Source organism: Rousettus aegyptiacus, unplaced genomic scaffold (genome assembly GCF_014176215.1).
Source record: "Rousettus aegyptiacus isolate mRouAeg1 unplaced genomic scaffold, mRouAeg1.p scaffold_m13_p_17, whole genome shotgun sequence".
NCBI lineage: Eukaryota > Metazoa > Chordata > Mammalia > Chiroptera > Pteropodidae > Rousettus > Rousettus aegyptiacus.
In genome coordinates, this window is record NW_023416292.1 from 15,743,360 (window position 1) to 15,760,967 (window position 17,608).

Genomic DNA, 17,608 nt, shown 5'->3' on the forward strand with positions numbered 1-17,608 from the left:
ACTGAATGTGTGTGCCCTTACTTACATCTAGCCATTTTAGCTTGTTACATCAATTCTAACTCTTTAATTGAGCACCTTACTTTCTCCAAATCTACAATCGCCATGAAAAAAAAAAATCAGTTTCCCAATATTCATACCATTCCATTCCTTACTTTATTATGGTGTGTAGCATAATGGTCTTCCAGGTGACATACATATCCCTTCCAGGTACACGAAGACTTTGCCAGTGGTACACGGTAGGGACCCTTTGTCAGTCTCCAGCTCTCAGCTTATGTGTCTTCTTTTTCTTAAAGCTGATGATCATGTATTTCCCCTTCTCATATTTGGAAAGTCACTTTTTGGTAATGATACTCAGGATTGCAGTCAAACTTTCTGAGAGTATATGTGTTCTAGTTATATAGCACACCCCATACTTACAATGAAAGGAACTGAACCCCAGTGAGATTGTCTGAAACCTCACCGGTCACACAGTTCCACATTACCTTCCATTTGGTAGAAAAATTTATACCAATTATGGCATTAATTTTTTTACAGCTTTATTGATACGACTGACAAGTAAAAATTGTATATATCTAAGGTATACAACATGACATTTTTTTTTTCTTTAGGTGAGGCAACCCTTGGTTGACCTCACAGATTGTAAGGACCTTGCCAGTTTACAATCCCTTTTTTATTTTTTATTCCTATAGCACCTGGTCTTCCTAGGTGGTCTCCCATCCAAGTACTAACCAGGCCTGATCCTGCTAGCTTCTGAGATCAGAGTGGTTTGGGCTTGTTCAGGATAGTGTGGCCATAGACCCCATGACATTTTGATATACATGTATATTGTGAAATGATTATCATAATCAGGCTAATTAACATATCAGAAACATTTGAAATGATTCTAATTTTTAAACATGTAATTGTATCAGGAAAATAAAATTATTAGTATTCAGTAGCTTTTTGTTTTCTTGCTGTCTAACTTGCCTAACTTCTTAGGGTTACTTATTTCCTTATGAGTTTCTTCATTCCTATCTTGCATTTTGATATGAGATTATGTATTAACTTAGATTATTATGCCAACTGTTTAATTACTTAAGGAAATAACTGTGAAACTGATGGTCAAATTTTCCACCCTAAGTTTACAGTCGACCCTTCCTGATTTTAATATCTTTCAGCGGCATTTCAAGAGGGATCATTCAAGGTGCTGATGTAAGGTGTGTTACGGCCTCACCTCAGAAACCACAGAATCAATTCTGCCATACCTGTTGGGCAAAACACACCACAGGACCAGCCCAGATTCAAGGAAGAGGGCAAATGGACTGCACCTTCTGACGCACGTTGGATGTCACCATGAGTTAAACCTCTTTCTAGGGGAAAATGGCTTTAAAGTACAAAGTTGGATTCCAAATAAGTTATAGGTTTAGTAGCCAAAGTGAGAAAGTCTTCTTTAACTTGGCTTTTTTCAGGTGACTTTGTTGTTACTGCTGCTCCGAAGCAGTCTTATTTTCCCCCTTGCCCCCCCAAATAAGTCATTTTTTCATTTTGTGATTTTTATGTGTTGCGACTTACACATAACATTGAAAATCTCAGGGCTCTTCAATTTATCCTTTTTTTTTTTTTTTTTTTTTTAAGGCCTCTTCAAAGATCATCAAACAGTTTTGGAGAAACAGCATATAAATTTGTTTTACTATAATCCTTTCCTTCCTTCTCGGCCTAATGTATTTGCAAATTAGAGTGGGACATTCTTCTTCTTGTCTCACACTTCGAAAATATGATGTTACAGCCGGCCAACATCTTTTCCATGGCAAGTGACAGTGATCACCATCTTGAAGGTGCATGTCAAAGACACTATCTCTTCCATTCTATAAAGTCACATGTCTCATTAAGAGCGGCTGCATGATTTCAGAAAACTGAAGTCACCACTTGTTGTTATAAAAGCCTCAGTATCACAGGTAAACACATCGCCTTTTTTCTTATTTTTTATTTTAGCGGCGTCGTGTGTAAAATATGCAATTGCAGGATATTTAGTAGGTAAGATTTTGAAAATTTTTTTTCTTTGGTAAGAAGTTTGTAGACTGAAGGGAATTTGCCAACATTTATGTTTATATTGTCTGCTGCATATGTGACTAGATGAACAAAGTACAGTTTGTTAAATAAGATATAAACAATTTTTTATTTTATGGATTCTGCTCCATCATTAAAATCTTCAAATCAGGACGATGACTTGAAACTCCTTTTTTAAAAAATCGAAATTCCTAAGAGCCAGGGAACTCTTTTGCCGTTGTTATTCCTGTGACCTGAGGCATCTCTTGACATACCTTAGAAGGCAGGGTTGTTGTAGGAAGGGCAGGATCAGCTCGTTGCTGCAGGGGGCCAACATATCTACTATCCAAATCCCCCCCTTTGTGCCTCGACAAAACATTTTAGTTGTGATCTCTGAATTAGGAAATGTAACTTTACTCAGTTTCATAGAACAATCAAGAAAAAGATAAAACAATGCATGTTAATCTGTGTTAGCTCCTTTGGTATGCCGGAGCTGATTCAGCAGCAAACTGTTTTAGATTGAGTACTGATGCCTTTGGGGGAGATAAAAAAAAAACAAACAAACAACTTTGATTGATTTAGTTCTTATCCTGTCCTTATGCGATTTTCAATGTCAGTGCTTTCACTTCCCTTTACCATGTTCAGTCCCAAATTCTTTCCCACAAATTGTGCAGTCTGGCTATTTACTTCCTGTTTCGGTTATTTACTTCCTTGATCCTGTTATATGAGTCCTTCTGTCTACCTCTTATTAGAATAATAGTTGTTTAGCTTTCTTTTTCAGTGATATGTAGGTCATGCTGGTGTAGGTACTATAATTGTTCTGTGTTATTACCTGAATTCTTAGAAAATATTCAATACTCACAATGTTAAAAATTAAATTAGCGCTACCTTGATACAAAGCCTAATAGTCAATCCACAGGCAAAGCCAAAAACAGATTGTTAGGAGGCACTTAAGTTGCCCACTAAATTGCTTCACTCCAACCAAGGCACAATGGATGACCCCTTACTGTGAACCAATAATCAATGTTGTCAACATTAGCCCCAGGAAGCAAAACAGCAACCAGCAACTACAGAAGGCAGAAGATTTGTGTTGGGGCCATTTAACACTCAAAACGGTATTGCTTTCAGCCTCTATTTTTGTGGGCTGTCACATGGCTTTTCTACCTTTCCCCAGATTTGTACCAGTGAGGGAACTGGGATTTTTTTCATATCCTGGTGAAGAGTTTCCCATTACAGGAGATCTTCAGTGCTAAAACCAAGACAGTCCCCAGAAAACTGTGAAGGACCCAGCACTGGTGGCAAGCCTTAAATATCAGAGACATTGCGAAGAGACTGGCAATGATCAATTTTCAGAAATATATCCCTTCGAGACTGTAATATCAATCTCTAACCAAAAACTAATTAATAGATTTGTCGGCATATATCAAAAAAAGCTGTAACCACTGAAGACAGACAGTGTTCATTCATTAAAAACAAGTCTTCTTAAAGTAACCTTGTTTCTTTCCTTGATAAGGGTATTAGATTAGTCAATGAGGAAAATTTTATAGACTATATACCTTGATTTTTTGGCAATGCATTTGAACTATTTGAGAGGACATTGCTGATGTGGTGCGCTGTTATTTCTTAGTACGTTATTGTGTATTTCTGATAAACATTCTCCTATATATTGACAACATAACCAGCCAAATCAGAAAATCAATACTCAAACATGGGCACCTTCTACTTTAGGTCCCGTTTAAATTTCATGAGATGCCCCTTGGAACGGTTTCCGTAGCGCACTGGTTGTCACGTTCGCCTCGCGCAATGTCCCTTAGGACAGACCTGTCCAGGAGCACGTGCTGTCTTTAGGTCGTGATGCCTCCTCAGTCCCTTTCGCCTGGAGACGGTTCCCCTGTCTTCCCTTGACTTTCATGGTGCACTTTTACAGATTACGGAATTGTTATTTTGTAGAATGGCTCTTGTTTTGGGGGTTTCCATGTTTTCTTATGATTAAATGCGGATTTTTTCATCTCGGGTAGGAATATGGATGCTCTTTCCTTGCCACCTATCAGCCGGAGCATGATTTCGATTAGTCCCATGATGATGTTCTTTATTTCGATCACTTAGATGGTGTCCGTCAGTCTCCTCCACTGTAAAGTGTCTCTTTATCAATAAGTACTTATGAATAAGTAATTTGTGGGTAGGTACTTTGAAACACATACACAACTCGTGACTTAAACTTTCAAATTATTTATATATTAATATATATCAGTAGGGACTCGTGTTTCCTGTTTTATTCGATAATTTTCTCTTTCCGTATCTGTAACATCCTTCTCCAATAGTGAGAAACCTGGATCTCATTATCCTGAATATATTTACTTTTTTCATAATTATTTACTTTGCCCCACCATTCTCTGAGCATTTCCTTGCCTCTGGCGTAGCCTTTGAGTCAGCTATCATCTCACACAAGGCCTGTTTCAGCCATTCCTCCAAGGAGCCCTGGTTCCTTTTAGTAGGGAATGGTATTTAGAAGCCAAGACCTGGGCGCTAGATGTGCTGTTGTTATTGGGATGTTGCTGATCTTAAATCTTTTTACGGACAGAAGTAGGAAATATTTTATATTTTAAATTATATATCATATTATATTTTATAATTATAAATAAATACAGGTGTACATTTCCATCTATACAGGTAAACAAACCATGAATACCCCCAAGGGGGCTTTGTAGGCACGAGGTCTGTGTGGTTGCGCAGGGCCTCACACTTAGAAGGCCCTGGGTTTGGTTTAATGCTCTGCTCTCACCATCTTGAAATTCTTAATTTCGAACAGGGGACCCTTTTTTCCCTTTTGCACCAGGCCACTTAAATGAATAGGTAGTGTGTTTTGAATACACCAACATCTTTGATTATAATGCAACATCATAGGGGTTCTTTAAGGCTTTTTTCGCTTTCTATAACTCCTTTCTCTGATAGTGAGAAACCCCGCTAACATACCGAATGGTTTTACTTACTTGATCCCCCCGCCCCGGTTTGTATGTAACAAATCTCCCACGACTTCTGCCGCTTCTCCTCCACCTGTGGATGCACTCACGACGGTTAGGCTCTGACACTCCACACTGGGCCACACCTTCCACATGGTCGCCCTGCTCACCCTGTGCAGGTTCTGACAGCTCATGCAAGGCTGTTGCTCCGTGGCGTTGCCCCCCTTCTCCCCACCTGGGCTCTGACACTCCTCTTGCCCGCTGGCTGTTTGTCCTCCCAATGTGGACCCTCCTTTTGCCCTGCTGGGCTCTGACAATCCATTCTGAGCTGCCCCTCTGTAGGTGTGGTGCTTAAGCAAACAAGCAAACAAGTGGATATAGACTAGAACAGATGTGAGTGTATCACAAAAGTATTGCTTCTAAAATTTTTAAAAATTTCAGTCACTTATCAATGTGTGTGTGCATGCACAACATGTATGTGTATGTAGAACTGGATTGTAATGTAAAATGTTTTACTGCAGAGCAGGGTAAAATAAAATTCAAAAACCACTTTTATATACAGTGGGATCCAAATTCTGCTCTGAAAAGGTGAACGAACCCCTTGCCCTACAGACAGCGATTACGTGAGGCAACAGATGTATGCTTTCATGATTAGCCCGAGGCCATATACCTAGTTAATGCTTATGAAAAAGAATAAGGCCCTGTGGAAGATTGAAAACATGGCCATATTTTGCTAGTCCTCCTATTAAGAGGTGGAGTCTAGTTCCCCACCCTTTACATCTGGGCTGGCCCTGTGACTTACTTTGACTAATAGAATGTACTGGAAGTGATGTTGTGAGTCTCGGATCTTTGGCCTCAAGAGATCATGCAGCTTCTGCTCTTGCCCTCTTAGAACCCGAAGACCACCATGCTATAAGAAAGCTCAGTTTGGTGGGCTGAATTTGTTTCCCCAGGTTTGTATGTTGAAGTCTTAACACCCAATACTTCAAAATACGATCGTATTTGGAAATAGGGTCTTTACAGAGGTAATCAGGTTAAAGTCAAGTGGGCCCTTATCCAATATGATTGATATTCTTATGAAAGGGGAAATGTGGACACAGACGTGCACACACTGGGAGGAGGCCAAGCGAAGATGAAGGCAGAGACAGGAGCGATGCATCAGCACATCAAGGGGCACCAAACATTACCAGCGAACCCGCAGAGAGGTGCTGGGGGGAGAGGCAGAGATTGGATTTTTCCTGGCAGCCCTCTGAAGGAATCAGCCCTGCCGACATCAGGATCTTGGAGTTCTAGCCTCCAGACTGTGCGTAAATAAATTTCTGTTGTTTTAAGTCCCCCCGTCTGTGGTACCTTGGCAGCCATAGCAAACTCGTACACCTGTCATTCTCCAACAGGTCAGATTGTTCGTATGAGTTTGCCAGGGCCGCCATAGTAGAGTACCACAGGGTGACTTAAAACAACAGAAATTTACTTTCTCATAGTTCTCGAGGCTGAAGTCTGAGGTCAAGGTGTTGGCAAGGTTAGTTTCTCCTGAGCCCTCTCCTTGGTATATAGATGGCTGTCTTCTCTCTGTGTGTCCAAACTTCCTCTTCTTAGGATACCAGATGTACTGGATTAGGACTCACCCTAATGACCCCATTTAAACTTAATCACCTCTCTAAAGATTCTGTCTTCAAATATAGTTACATTATGATGTCCTAGGGGTGAGGGCTTTTAACATAAGAATGGGGGGAATAAGACACAATTCAGCCCAGAACAAAGAGGCCATATGGAGGAGAACCCAGCAGCACTAACTGCCCCGTCTGTGTATGAGGCCATTATGAACCTTCTAGCTCAGCTGACCCTCCGACTGAATGCTGTTACTTGGGTGAGCCTAGGTGAGATCAGCAAAATTGTCCAGCCAAGCCATAGAATTGCAAGAAGTAATAAATCACTGTTGTTTTTAAGCCACTAGGTTTGAGTATGGTTTGTTACGCAGCAATAGACAACTGAAAAAACCTCATTTGACATAAATTCTAAACCAGGCCCATTGACGGGCTACACGTTAAACAGGTTGTTTAGTCGGCTATTTCATTATTACGATAGAAAAGGAGTACTAATTTATTAACTTAAAATGAATAGATGTTGTTATTGCTACTGGTAACATTTATAAAGCACTTCGCCAATTGTTTGAAATAGCCCCTTAATAATTTATAAAGTTTTTAAATCAAAGATATATTGAATCATAGACCCTTGGGGGTTAAGAGGAACAAGGTCATTTAATCCATCTCCTTATCTTCAAAGAGAATGACTTATTGTATTCCAGCCAGATAAGAATCATCCTCTTCCTCCTGATTGTCATCCAAAAAAACTTTTAAAGTGTGGATCTATAAATGGGACTGTATTTGGCACTCTGCAGTCCTTTAAAGATTTAATACAATGCAGAGACAAACCACACATAAACAAAATTCAAAGTACTGCATGCACAAATAGCTTACAAGGAATGAGGACAATATGTGGTCTATATACAATAGAATATTATTCAGCCATGAGAAAGAAGAAAATCCTATCATTTGCAACAACATACATTCACTGTGCTAAGTGAAGTAAGGCACAAAGGGAAAGAGAAATACTGTATGATATCACTTATGTGGAATCTAAAACAAATCAAACTCATAGAAACAGGCTAGAATGGTGGTTAGCAGGGGCTGGGGCTGCGGGAAATGGGGAGATGTTGGTCAAAGTGTATTAAGTTACAATTATAAGTTCTGAGGATCTGATGTACAGCATGGTGATTATGGCTAATAATTTGTATTATGCGCTTGAAAGTTGCTAAGGGAGTATATCTTAAATGTTCTCACCACACACACACACACACACACACACAAAAGAAATGATAATTATTGACTTGGTAGAGGTATTAGCTAAAGATATGGTGACAATCATTTTGTAATATATAAGTGTATCAAATCAACATGTCATACACCGTAAACTTAATGTTATTTGCCAATTATATCTCAATAAAACTTGAAAAAATGCTACATTGTCTATGGCTATGCCACCCTGAACAAGCCCAATCCCATCTGATCTCGGATGCTAAGTAGGGTCAGGCCACCTAGGAAAGTCAGGTGCTGCAGCCGTAAAAAATAAAAAAAATAAGGGACTGTGAACTGACAAGGTCCTTGCAATCTGTGAGGTCAACCAATGGTTGCTTCACCTAAAAAAGAAAAGAAAAAACGTTACATATAAAATGACTTTTTTCTTCCAATTTACCTACATAAACATTTTAACCCATGTAGATAATAAAGACAGAGATAAACATGACTATGTGAGACGTGAGACTATGCATGTATACAAGTAAAAAAAAAGATTTAGGGAAGCATGACAGCTCTCAGATATTTGAAGGGCTGTTGTGTGGAAGAAAGGTTAGATTTGTTCTGTGTGGTGAATTAGGTGGAGGTTTCAGGGAGTCATGTGCCATTTTAACTTTAGGAAGAATTTCTTTTAACAATTGGAAAATTTCAAAATAAATGGGTTCCCTTGTTGGAGTTATTATAGAGGAAATTCCAGGAGATTAGCCCAGATGACCCCTTAAGTTTTTTTCAACCCTATGACACTGAGCCGTGTGTCAAAATTAAACACAAGAGGGGGATGTAGAGGAAGGTAATTGAATTTTCTAAGCAAGGAATTGTTATTAGTTTTAGGTATGGATTGAATCGAGTTCAGGGAAACTGTTACGTCTCTATGGATAAGTGTGAGATTTTCTTATGAAGGAGGCAGGATCTGAGTGGAATCCTAAATACCATAAGGGGAGTCACTTGGGAGCCATATTGGGGAGAATATGATTATTGCAAAAGTCATAGTTAAAAATGAAGACATCTCAGATAGGCTGATTGGATAAAACATAACTGTCTGTCACAGGACAGATGTGGGTTCGAGGAGATGGACATTATATGGCAATTATAATACAGGATATCCTGGAAAATAATTTGAAGCCTTAGGTGAAAAAGTTATTGTATGTAATGAAGGGGAGGGAAGCATGGTCAAAGCAATGAGAAGAAGAAATAGTTTTTTTTTTTTTTTTTTTTTAAAGGAAATTGCTTGACGCTAAAGATTTGGAATCGAGGAAGAAAAGGCCAGTAACAGGAGAATCCAGCATAGAGGACCTGAGTCTAAACAAACACTGTCCATGCAGATGTACAGAAAGGAGATACGGGAGATAATGTAAGAATGTGGCGATAGCCAGGACATGCAGACTGGTGAGAAGATAAGGTCAGTGAAGTGTGTGGCTCACAAACTCCTCGCATCTGGAAGTTGTGGTGTTATTGCGAGGAAGGTGAAGATGAGCATCTGTGTCTTCAGTGTGCTTTGTTGGCGTTGGTGATGTGTCTTGTCTTTCATGTCAGTCCCTGGCCATCACTCAGGTGAGGATTTCTGTGCTACTTCCTATGCACCATCTCTGCTACTTTTTTCTCCTGGTCTCTGTCCCTGTCCGGAGCTCACGGCTGCCCTCAATTCAGGTTAGAGGGTGCAAGTTGGGATTGTTTTAAATGTCTAAATGTAATTCTCAGGCAAGTCATTTTTTGCTTGGTTCTATTGAGATGAAATAGTTTCCCACACCTAATTACCCAGGTTTCTTTGTACACTGTCATCCCCTCTGATTCTGAAAGTTCCCATTTCACTTTGAAAAGGAAAGAATGGAAAACATCTACAAGATAATGCATGTATCCTAAGTCTCTTTCATGATATTTGCTTTAGCCTAGATAGAATCTTAAGAATTAGTGGTAGAGGAATCTTCATATGCAAAACAAAGGTCTTATGTAATCGTTCACATGTGCAGGTAGCTGGTGATAACCAGGTGGGAATGACTAATAAAGTGATATATAATTCTACATGTTTTTTTTGGTTGATTGGTGTGTTTGTTTTTAGTTAAATGCAAGAAGGCAGGTGGTAGCGAAGGTGTTCACCTGAATAAATACTGTAGAATTTGTTCCATGATCTAAGTATATACCACTTGAAGAAATTAGGCTTGGAAAGGCTGATAGACTTCTGAAAACATTACATTTTTGTATTAGTAGTGTTTGTATGACACTTTATGCCAAATATTGTTTATAGATATAAAAATTCATTAACCAATTTATTTTTCACAACAGCCATGTAAGGTACGTACTACTGTTATTATCACTTCACAGGTGAGGAATTGATGCACAAAAAGGTGAAGTATTTGTCCAAGAGCCAATAGCTAATAAATGTTAGAGCCCACTTTTGAACTCAAGCAGTCTGGCTTCAGAGTTTTTGCCCCTAACCACTGTGCTATATTATACTTAGCTATTATAAATGGTGCATAAATTAGCAGAGAAGCCAGACCATTATCCTCAAACTGAAATTCTCTCAGGTTATAAAAATTAAACAATGAACCAAATTCTGGCTCTATGACCACCTTTATCTCTTGTGAATGATTTTTTTGGGGACAGTAGTTGCAAACGCTTTGGGAATTAAAAGGAAAAACAATGTATTTTAAACACAGGAAAACTTTGATCCAATGGAAAATTCATATTCTATCCTGTGCTAAAGCACAGTATTTCTCTTCCCACTTTTTTTTTGGTGGGAGAGATTTCAGTCATTTCGTACCACGCTCTGGATGGCAATGGAATAATTTCATAGTGCTCTTATAGTAGTATCAATGTCAATTGGTGGTTCATTTGAGGTCAGCCTGGTTCTAGAAAGGTGAAGGAGAGCTGTACCTACCTTTCCCCACTAAACCTACCTTTCCAGTGATTGCTTTGTTGGCGCCCATCCTCTGCTTTAATTTTAAGCAAAATTTTAGTGCGGTAACAACAGTAACTGATAACTTAAATAAAGTAAATAGAAAAGCCAAAGGAACAGCAGGAAGACAATTATACAATTTTTTGAGAATTAAAAAAAGGATCAATATTAAGATGCAAGAATGCGCAGTAGGGGACGTAAGTGAATATTTATACATATATTGCGTACGTAAAAAAGTTTTCCACTTGAGTCACTCTTTAGACAACATATGTGAAAGATGAGTAAGTTCTGACTCAGAAATGGGGTCAAAGATAGATTCCCCTACCTCTGTCATCAAAAGAAGACCTGACCACGTGCACAGTTTATGAAGTATTACAGTGGGAAGATGAGCGTTACTGTCAAGCATTATAAGGGAAACAAACACACGCGTGGTTAGAAGCGAAAGGCGTCCACGAGGAATTCACGGTCATATAATATGAGGAATGGGGCCAAAACTGCTTCTCCGGTGAGTCTGCAAATGCAGACAACTGAGGCTCATGCAACTTAACATCATGAAATAATTTCAGAAAAAAGCACGATGAAACAAACATGTACCTCTTTACTATCCTCATGTACATTTTGTGTAATTTTGACTCTAGGCCTGCTGCAGACCAGAGTGTTCAAAGGGATTCTCCTGGGCATTTTTAGGGAGCCTCACCTGGACAGCCGGCACCACGTGCCGTGTGCTTTTTCTGTCCCAGCTGTGCCTGCTAATGAGCTGCGCACCTGGGGCGCCTAGCCGGACTGATTGATTTGACAGGTGGAGGTGGGACCGGAGGGCTTTAGACCCACCAACCCCACAAGGCAGTAACGTGTGGAGCCGCACGTGGGAGGGGTCTGCGGGGGCGGGTTCACGCGGGGCGAGGTGGGCACGCGGGACGCGCCCGGCGAGGGGCGGGGCCGTCGGGAAGCCCGCCCCCTTCCTCGGGGAGCGGAGGTGACTGGTCGGCGTGGGGGCGGGAGACGCTCTGCCCCACGCTCCTCCAGCGCTCGGTGGTTTAAAGATGGCGGCGGCGGCGGCGGCGGTGCTGGGGGCGCGGAGCCATGGGCGGGGGAGGGAGAAGGCGGGCCCGTGAGTGTCCGCGAGGCGGCGCGGCGGCGGCGGCGGCGGCGAGGAGCGCCGGTGCGGAGCCGCGGGCGGCCCGGCCGCTCAGCGCCGGGGCCTGGACGGGGAAGGCGACGCGGAGCAGCGCCCGGAGCCCGGAGCCGGAGCCGGGGAGGAATGTGACCGGGGGGCGGCGGGGGCGCGGGAGCACGCGAGCGCGGGGATGGGGCAGCAGGTGGGCCGCGTCGGGGACGCTCCGGGGCTCCAGCCGCCGCAGCCCCGCGGGATCCGGGGCAGCAGCGCCGCCAGGCCCTGCGGCCGCAGGCGGGACCTGGCGGGGCGCAGCGCCGAGGCCGGCTTCAACGTCTTCGCGCAGCACGGTGAGTGCGTCCGCGAGGCCGGGGGCGCGGCGGCGGCGGCGCGGTCCTGGGGGGTCGAGCGGGGAAGGGGTGCCCGGGCGTGGGGGCGGAATCGCTGCCAGCTGGGCCGGTCGCGGCGGCGCGTCCCACCCCTCCCCCTCCCGTCTCCAGCCTGGCTGGCAGCTCCCGGGGGCGGAGGACTGACGAGAAGTGGTCGTGGGGACCGCCGAGGGACTGTCCTCGACGGTGGGCAGTGTCGCCAGGGCAGGGCAGGGTGAAGGGAGGTGTGAGTTCAGTCTGGAGGTGTGAGTATGAATCGGCGTTACTGGAGGAAACGTGAGTTCTTCCTCTGCGGATTGGGAGAGAGGAAGAGACTCTCAGGAGACAGTGGCGTATAAAGTGTATTTGTAAGTCAGGCGATAAGCGGTGACAGGGTAGTGAACAGTGCCTGAAATCCCCTTCTATGGGAAAGATGAGGGTAGTATCTCAGCACTTTTGTTCTGTTTCCCCCCGCCCCCCAAACTGGAAATGAAGGGCTTTGCCAAACCGTCCTCTGTTCTGCTCTTTTGAGTAGGACACAATTCTGAGATGTCTGGTAGATTAGAGGTTGGTGGTCATGGTTAGGACTCTGGATACGAACCAGAGTTTTTCTTCCTACCATGTGTGCATAGATGTAACTTGTATCCTCTCAGTCTGGAGTCTCTTTGGCTTCACTATCAAGGTTTTTGTTTTGTTTTGTTTTTTTAGAATAGTTGTCTCCACTCTCTTGATTATACACTTTTATGCCCCAGGAATTACCGTATCTATTAAATATATACCTGTCCAACTGTACTAATATGTTAAATAACGTACAGTGTACACAGAAATAGATTTTAACAAAGGACGAGATGAAAAAGTGTAATAAAAGTCCTAATATATATCTTTTCCTGCACACAGCGGACCCTTTTGCACGTCCTCTGAGCTGCACCCACACCACTTTTGAGACTACTTTTTCTAGAGGAAGGAAGAATGGAGAAGGGGGAAAAAAACAAAAATTGACCTTCATAGGGTTGAAATAACCATTAAGACCTGAGAGGCTGAAGAGATAGATGTGACTTCTGTTTAAAGAACTGGATACTTGAGGTCTGAGAGGTAGCAAATTGAAGTTTTGCTGAAGAGGCATATGGACAATACTAAAGGATAAAAGACGGTGTTCTGTACTGCACAGTGTAGGGAAGTGGAAGAAGAAATGGCGTTTTGGAGGAAGTAATGCCAAGAAAATAATAACCTGAGGGGTTGTGTCTGCTGTGTGAGTTCTGGAATCGGACTTTGTGAACAAGCTGCTGTTTCTTATTGGAGGAGATGTAAGTGATTTTGGGCTATTCAGGAATTAGTGTCTACTATAAAAGATGTGAGAGCTTCTTTTCCAGATATATGAACATTTGGTGAAGGTGCTGTATGACTTAGTCTTTATTGAAGTCACTTCCCAAAACACAGGAGGAAAGAGTGAATAGTTTTCAGGGAAGAAATCCAAGTAGCTTTGCTTTGTGGAAAGTGCTCGTATGCGTTAAACTTGGCCCAGTAGGTAACAATGGTCGTCTTCCTCTAGCATCTTATTCAGGACATGAGACTTTTTCAGAGAAGGAGGAAGTCATGAAGGGATTTTGAAGGATGGACAGGATTTGGATCTATGGCACAAGGAAAAGAGGGCAGGCTGGGTAGGAGAAACAACTCGAGCATGAAAAGTGGTAATAAACATGATTTGTTGATGGGATAGCGAGGAGACATCTCAGGAGCGAAGCAAATCCTCCAGGAGTGAATCATAGAGCAAAAAATGCAAAAATCAGGTTCTGGTCCTTGCTTCACCTGGCTGAGTGATATAGTCACCATTTTTGGGTTTCTTTACCTGTAAAATATTGGACTGGATGATCTCTGAGGTACCTTCTGATTCTTAAGATATTACGCTTTTAGTTGAGAAGAAGAGGGAAGAAAACTTGAATACATTGGAGTGGCCTGGGTTATGGAAAATACGGCAAGAGTTTGTATCATTGTGTTCGATCAGCTAGTTTATAGGGTTCGTCAGCAAACCCAGGGATGACATGCTGAAAGACTGGCCTTGAGTGGAGGCAGCGGGAAAAGAAGGTAAGTTTGAGGGATATTTCATTCATTCAACAGTTTTTTGAGCATCTATTATGTGCTGGGCTCTGGAGATGTTGCTGTGAATATAAGATTCCCTGGTCTCGTAGAACTTAAAGGACTTCCTGATTTGATATAGAGGGTAAAAGAGATGACTTTGGAGTACTTACTAAGGCCATGAACTCTGGAGCTATTCCTGAGTTTGATACCTGGCTCAGCTGATTATTATCTGTGTGACCTTGGGCAAGTTACTTAACTTTTTTGTGTCTTGGATTCTCCATTTGTAAAATGGGGATAACAAGAGTACCTAGTAATAATAGTATCCAGATTTAATTAGTTAATATATGTGAGGCACTTGGAATAGTGCCTGGCACATAGAGCTAAGTATGTGTTTGCTGCCATTACTATACGACTATTAAAAATGGATGAATCAGACTGTAAGGTTTGAAATTGGCTGAGATGATTCTGTTGACAAGTTTGAAAATTAGAAGCTGATCGAAGGGATGGGAATAAGGATAAGTTTGTTGCCAAAGACTAGTAGGAAAAGAATGGAATTAGCAAACATTATAGAAAACAAAGGTGGAATACTGTTTTTAGACAGATGGGTGTTTAGAAACTTTTCGAAAGATGAGAGTTTCTCAACCTTGGCAGAATTGGCATTTTGGGGTGGATAATTCTTTGTCGTGGGGCGCTGTCCTGTGCCTTTTAAGATGTTTACAGCATCCCTGGCATCTGCTCATCTTTCTCATAACAGCTCCCTCTCCCCCAATTGTGACAACCAGAAATGTTTCCAGGCATTGCTGAATGTCTCCTGGGGGGCAAAATGTTCCCTCGTTGGGAACCACTGCTTAGAACTGTGGTAGATTCTGACTAGAATGCGCATGTGGTAGATACCGACTAGGATTAGGTCCACTGAGGAGCCTTCGAATCTATCATTTGACATTTACACAAAAAATCTGGTGTACAGATCGCTGTCTTGAGTTTCAGTATTGTGGTGTTAGCACGTAATTGCATAAATGAACGTGAGGTCTGACAAGCCGTTGAGTTTACATGTAGATTTAAATGTAGACCAAATATTGTATGTAGTTAATCAGTGAAAATGTACATGTTTTGTGGAAATAGTTTATCAGAGTCCAGTATTTTTCTTCTGTAGAAGGAGACTGTATTTTCATATTAAAAATGAGAATGGTATATTTTAAATTAATATGTGGGTAATTTATAATTTGCCTTGCTCAAAGTGATTTTTGTGAATGTAATACTTTGGAAGGAATAAAGATGACAGGTAATGGGATCAGTACTGTGTGACTTTTCTGAACTCTGCTATATTGAAGCTTTTTGGTGAGCTGATGTTTTATGACTAGTAATCTAGGCTAAATACTTTTTAATACATGACATACCTTTCACCAGTCGATTTCACTTCAACTTCCCTCATCTGCTGAAAGTATTATTAAAAGTTAACTTTATTTATGAAGTTTTGAATAATAGAAATTTTCCCTTATACTCATCATTTTGAATGTCTGATTTATTTTGGATCTATAGTTCATGTTTTAATCTTTACAGAATAAAAGATGTAGGTACCCCAGGTTGAAAATGATACTGTAGAAAAGAACAGGAAGGCGGTTGCAAGGGAATTTTAATTATGGTGACCTAGTATAGTGGTCACTGATTTTTAGGAGAACTAAACTTTTAGAAAGAAATCAGCTGTTAGATTTTTATTAACCTCCAAATGTGCATAAGTTGCAGATACATAGTTGTCTGTATTTTTAGTAAAGTGACCATATAAGTTGTGGTACAGATGCTGTTATTACCGCCCAATTGACAGTAAGGTTCCAGGTAAATTATGAAGTCTGAAGTTTCTCCTTCTGGTCTTCAGCACGCTTTAAAAAGAAAACAGAAACCAAACAAAAGAAAAACCAGCATCTTTCCCCTGAAATCACTGTACCTTCCTATGAAGGTAAATGTTATCCTCTCGGGACGACTTAAGGGCAGTTAGAGGACACACAGCCCATGGTTCTTTTTCGCTCACTCTTTTTATACGGATGTTTTTTCTTCCTACAAATTGAACTAGAAACACAGGCGAGTGCAAATGTAAAGTTTAGGTAGAGATTTTGTTCTAATCTGGCACATTTGTTTGCTAGTTAATATTTAACGACGCTTTAGATTGTAACCTTCATCTGACATCCTTTAGACCTTTTTGTGCCTCCCTGTATTTTACCTCTGGTTATAAAGTTTCTTGTTAAAAGCATGTGTTAGGAAATTTTATATTATTCTTGATTTTTGTGAGTCAGATGGGCTTTTTTCATGTGCTATGGATATGAGATTTTAAAATACATAATGTTGGATAACCTCATCAGTCTTAACAGATTTCTTCTGGAATAGGTAAATGTGCAGTTTCAGTGTAGATACTTCACCAAAGCATATGGAACAGCTCTTCTCAAACTTTATAATGTGGAGAACTTGTTAAAACAGATTGCTGGGTCCCACCCCCAGAGTTTCTGATTCAGGTTTCAGGTGGCATTCAGAAATGTATATTTTTGATAAGTTTCCAGGTGTTGCTGATGTGGCTGGTTGGGGGCACGTTTTGAGAGCCATTGGTAACGTGAGATTAAGAGTAATGGGTCAAACAGAGGTGATTCAGAGACTGTCAGTTGTGTCAGAAGGCACATGGATTGACTCTCTTCTGCCCAGAACTGTTTCAGAAGGCCATCTGTCCCAAGTCTAGTGTCCACATGCAGGTGTCCTGTCTCACATCGTCTTTGGTGGCAGGAAGAGATCATGACATTTTGCTTTGGCCTCAACATTTCTTTTTATCACTAAAGATGCATATGTTGAAGGTCTGTTGAGAGATGCACTTTTGAAAGAATCTCGAATATCAGGGAAAAGGGAAGCAGGGCACATAGGGTTCTGCTGGCAAACCTAGGGTGGGCCTCCGTTCTTGGAAGAAGCCACCTATTGAGTGCTGGGTGTCAAGCATATTCTAAGTACTTAATATCTGTTTTTTCACTTAAACCCCCTAAAACCCTACTTGCCCAAATTGAAAAGATTAGAATTTGAAGAAATTGAGATACCTATTTGTGATTCTGTAGTTTTGGTATGTGATGGTGCCTACTTTTTGGGGTGCGTGTATATGTATATGGGTGCGTGCGTGCGTGTGTGTGTGTGTGTGTGTGTGTATGCAAAGATTTTTAGGCTGCTTTACCCCATCTCTCGAGACCAGAGTTAGATCTGTGTGCTCTGTGGCTTCGGACGCAGGTGCTCTGGGCTGATGAAGGGAGCAGTAGGGATCCCCAGGGCTGTTTGGAATCTCATGGTAACGTTGA

General features: G+C 41.5%; 1 protein-coding gene across 7 annotated transcripts in view; it reads left to right on the top strand.

Moving 5' to 3' along the window:
- Positions 1 to 11,859: 11,859 nt before the first annotated feature.
- ABL2 (ABL proto-oncogene 2, non-receptor tyrosine kinase) overlaps positions 11,860 to 17,608 on the top strand; it is an 87,915-nt gene continuing 82,166 nt past the window's right edge. For 4 of the 7 annotated variants that reach the window (XM_036234565.1, XM_036234566.1, XM_036234567.1 and 1 more), the window contains exon 1: positions 11,860 to 12,194. In XM_036234565.1, coding sequence (XP_036090458.1) covers positions 12,038 to 12,194 — 157 coding nt within the window. In that variant the 5' untranslated portion in view covers positions 11,860 to 12,037. The remainder of the gene's footprint in view (positions 12,195 to 17,608) is intronic. The other 3 variants (XM_036234572.1, XM_036234570.1, XM_036234574.1) reach the window with 1 other exon arrangement.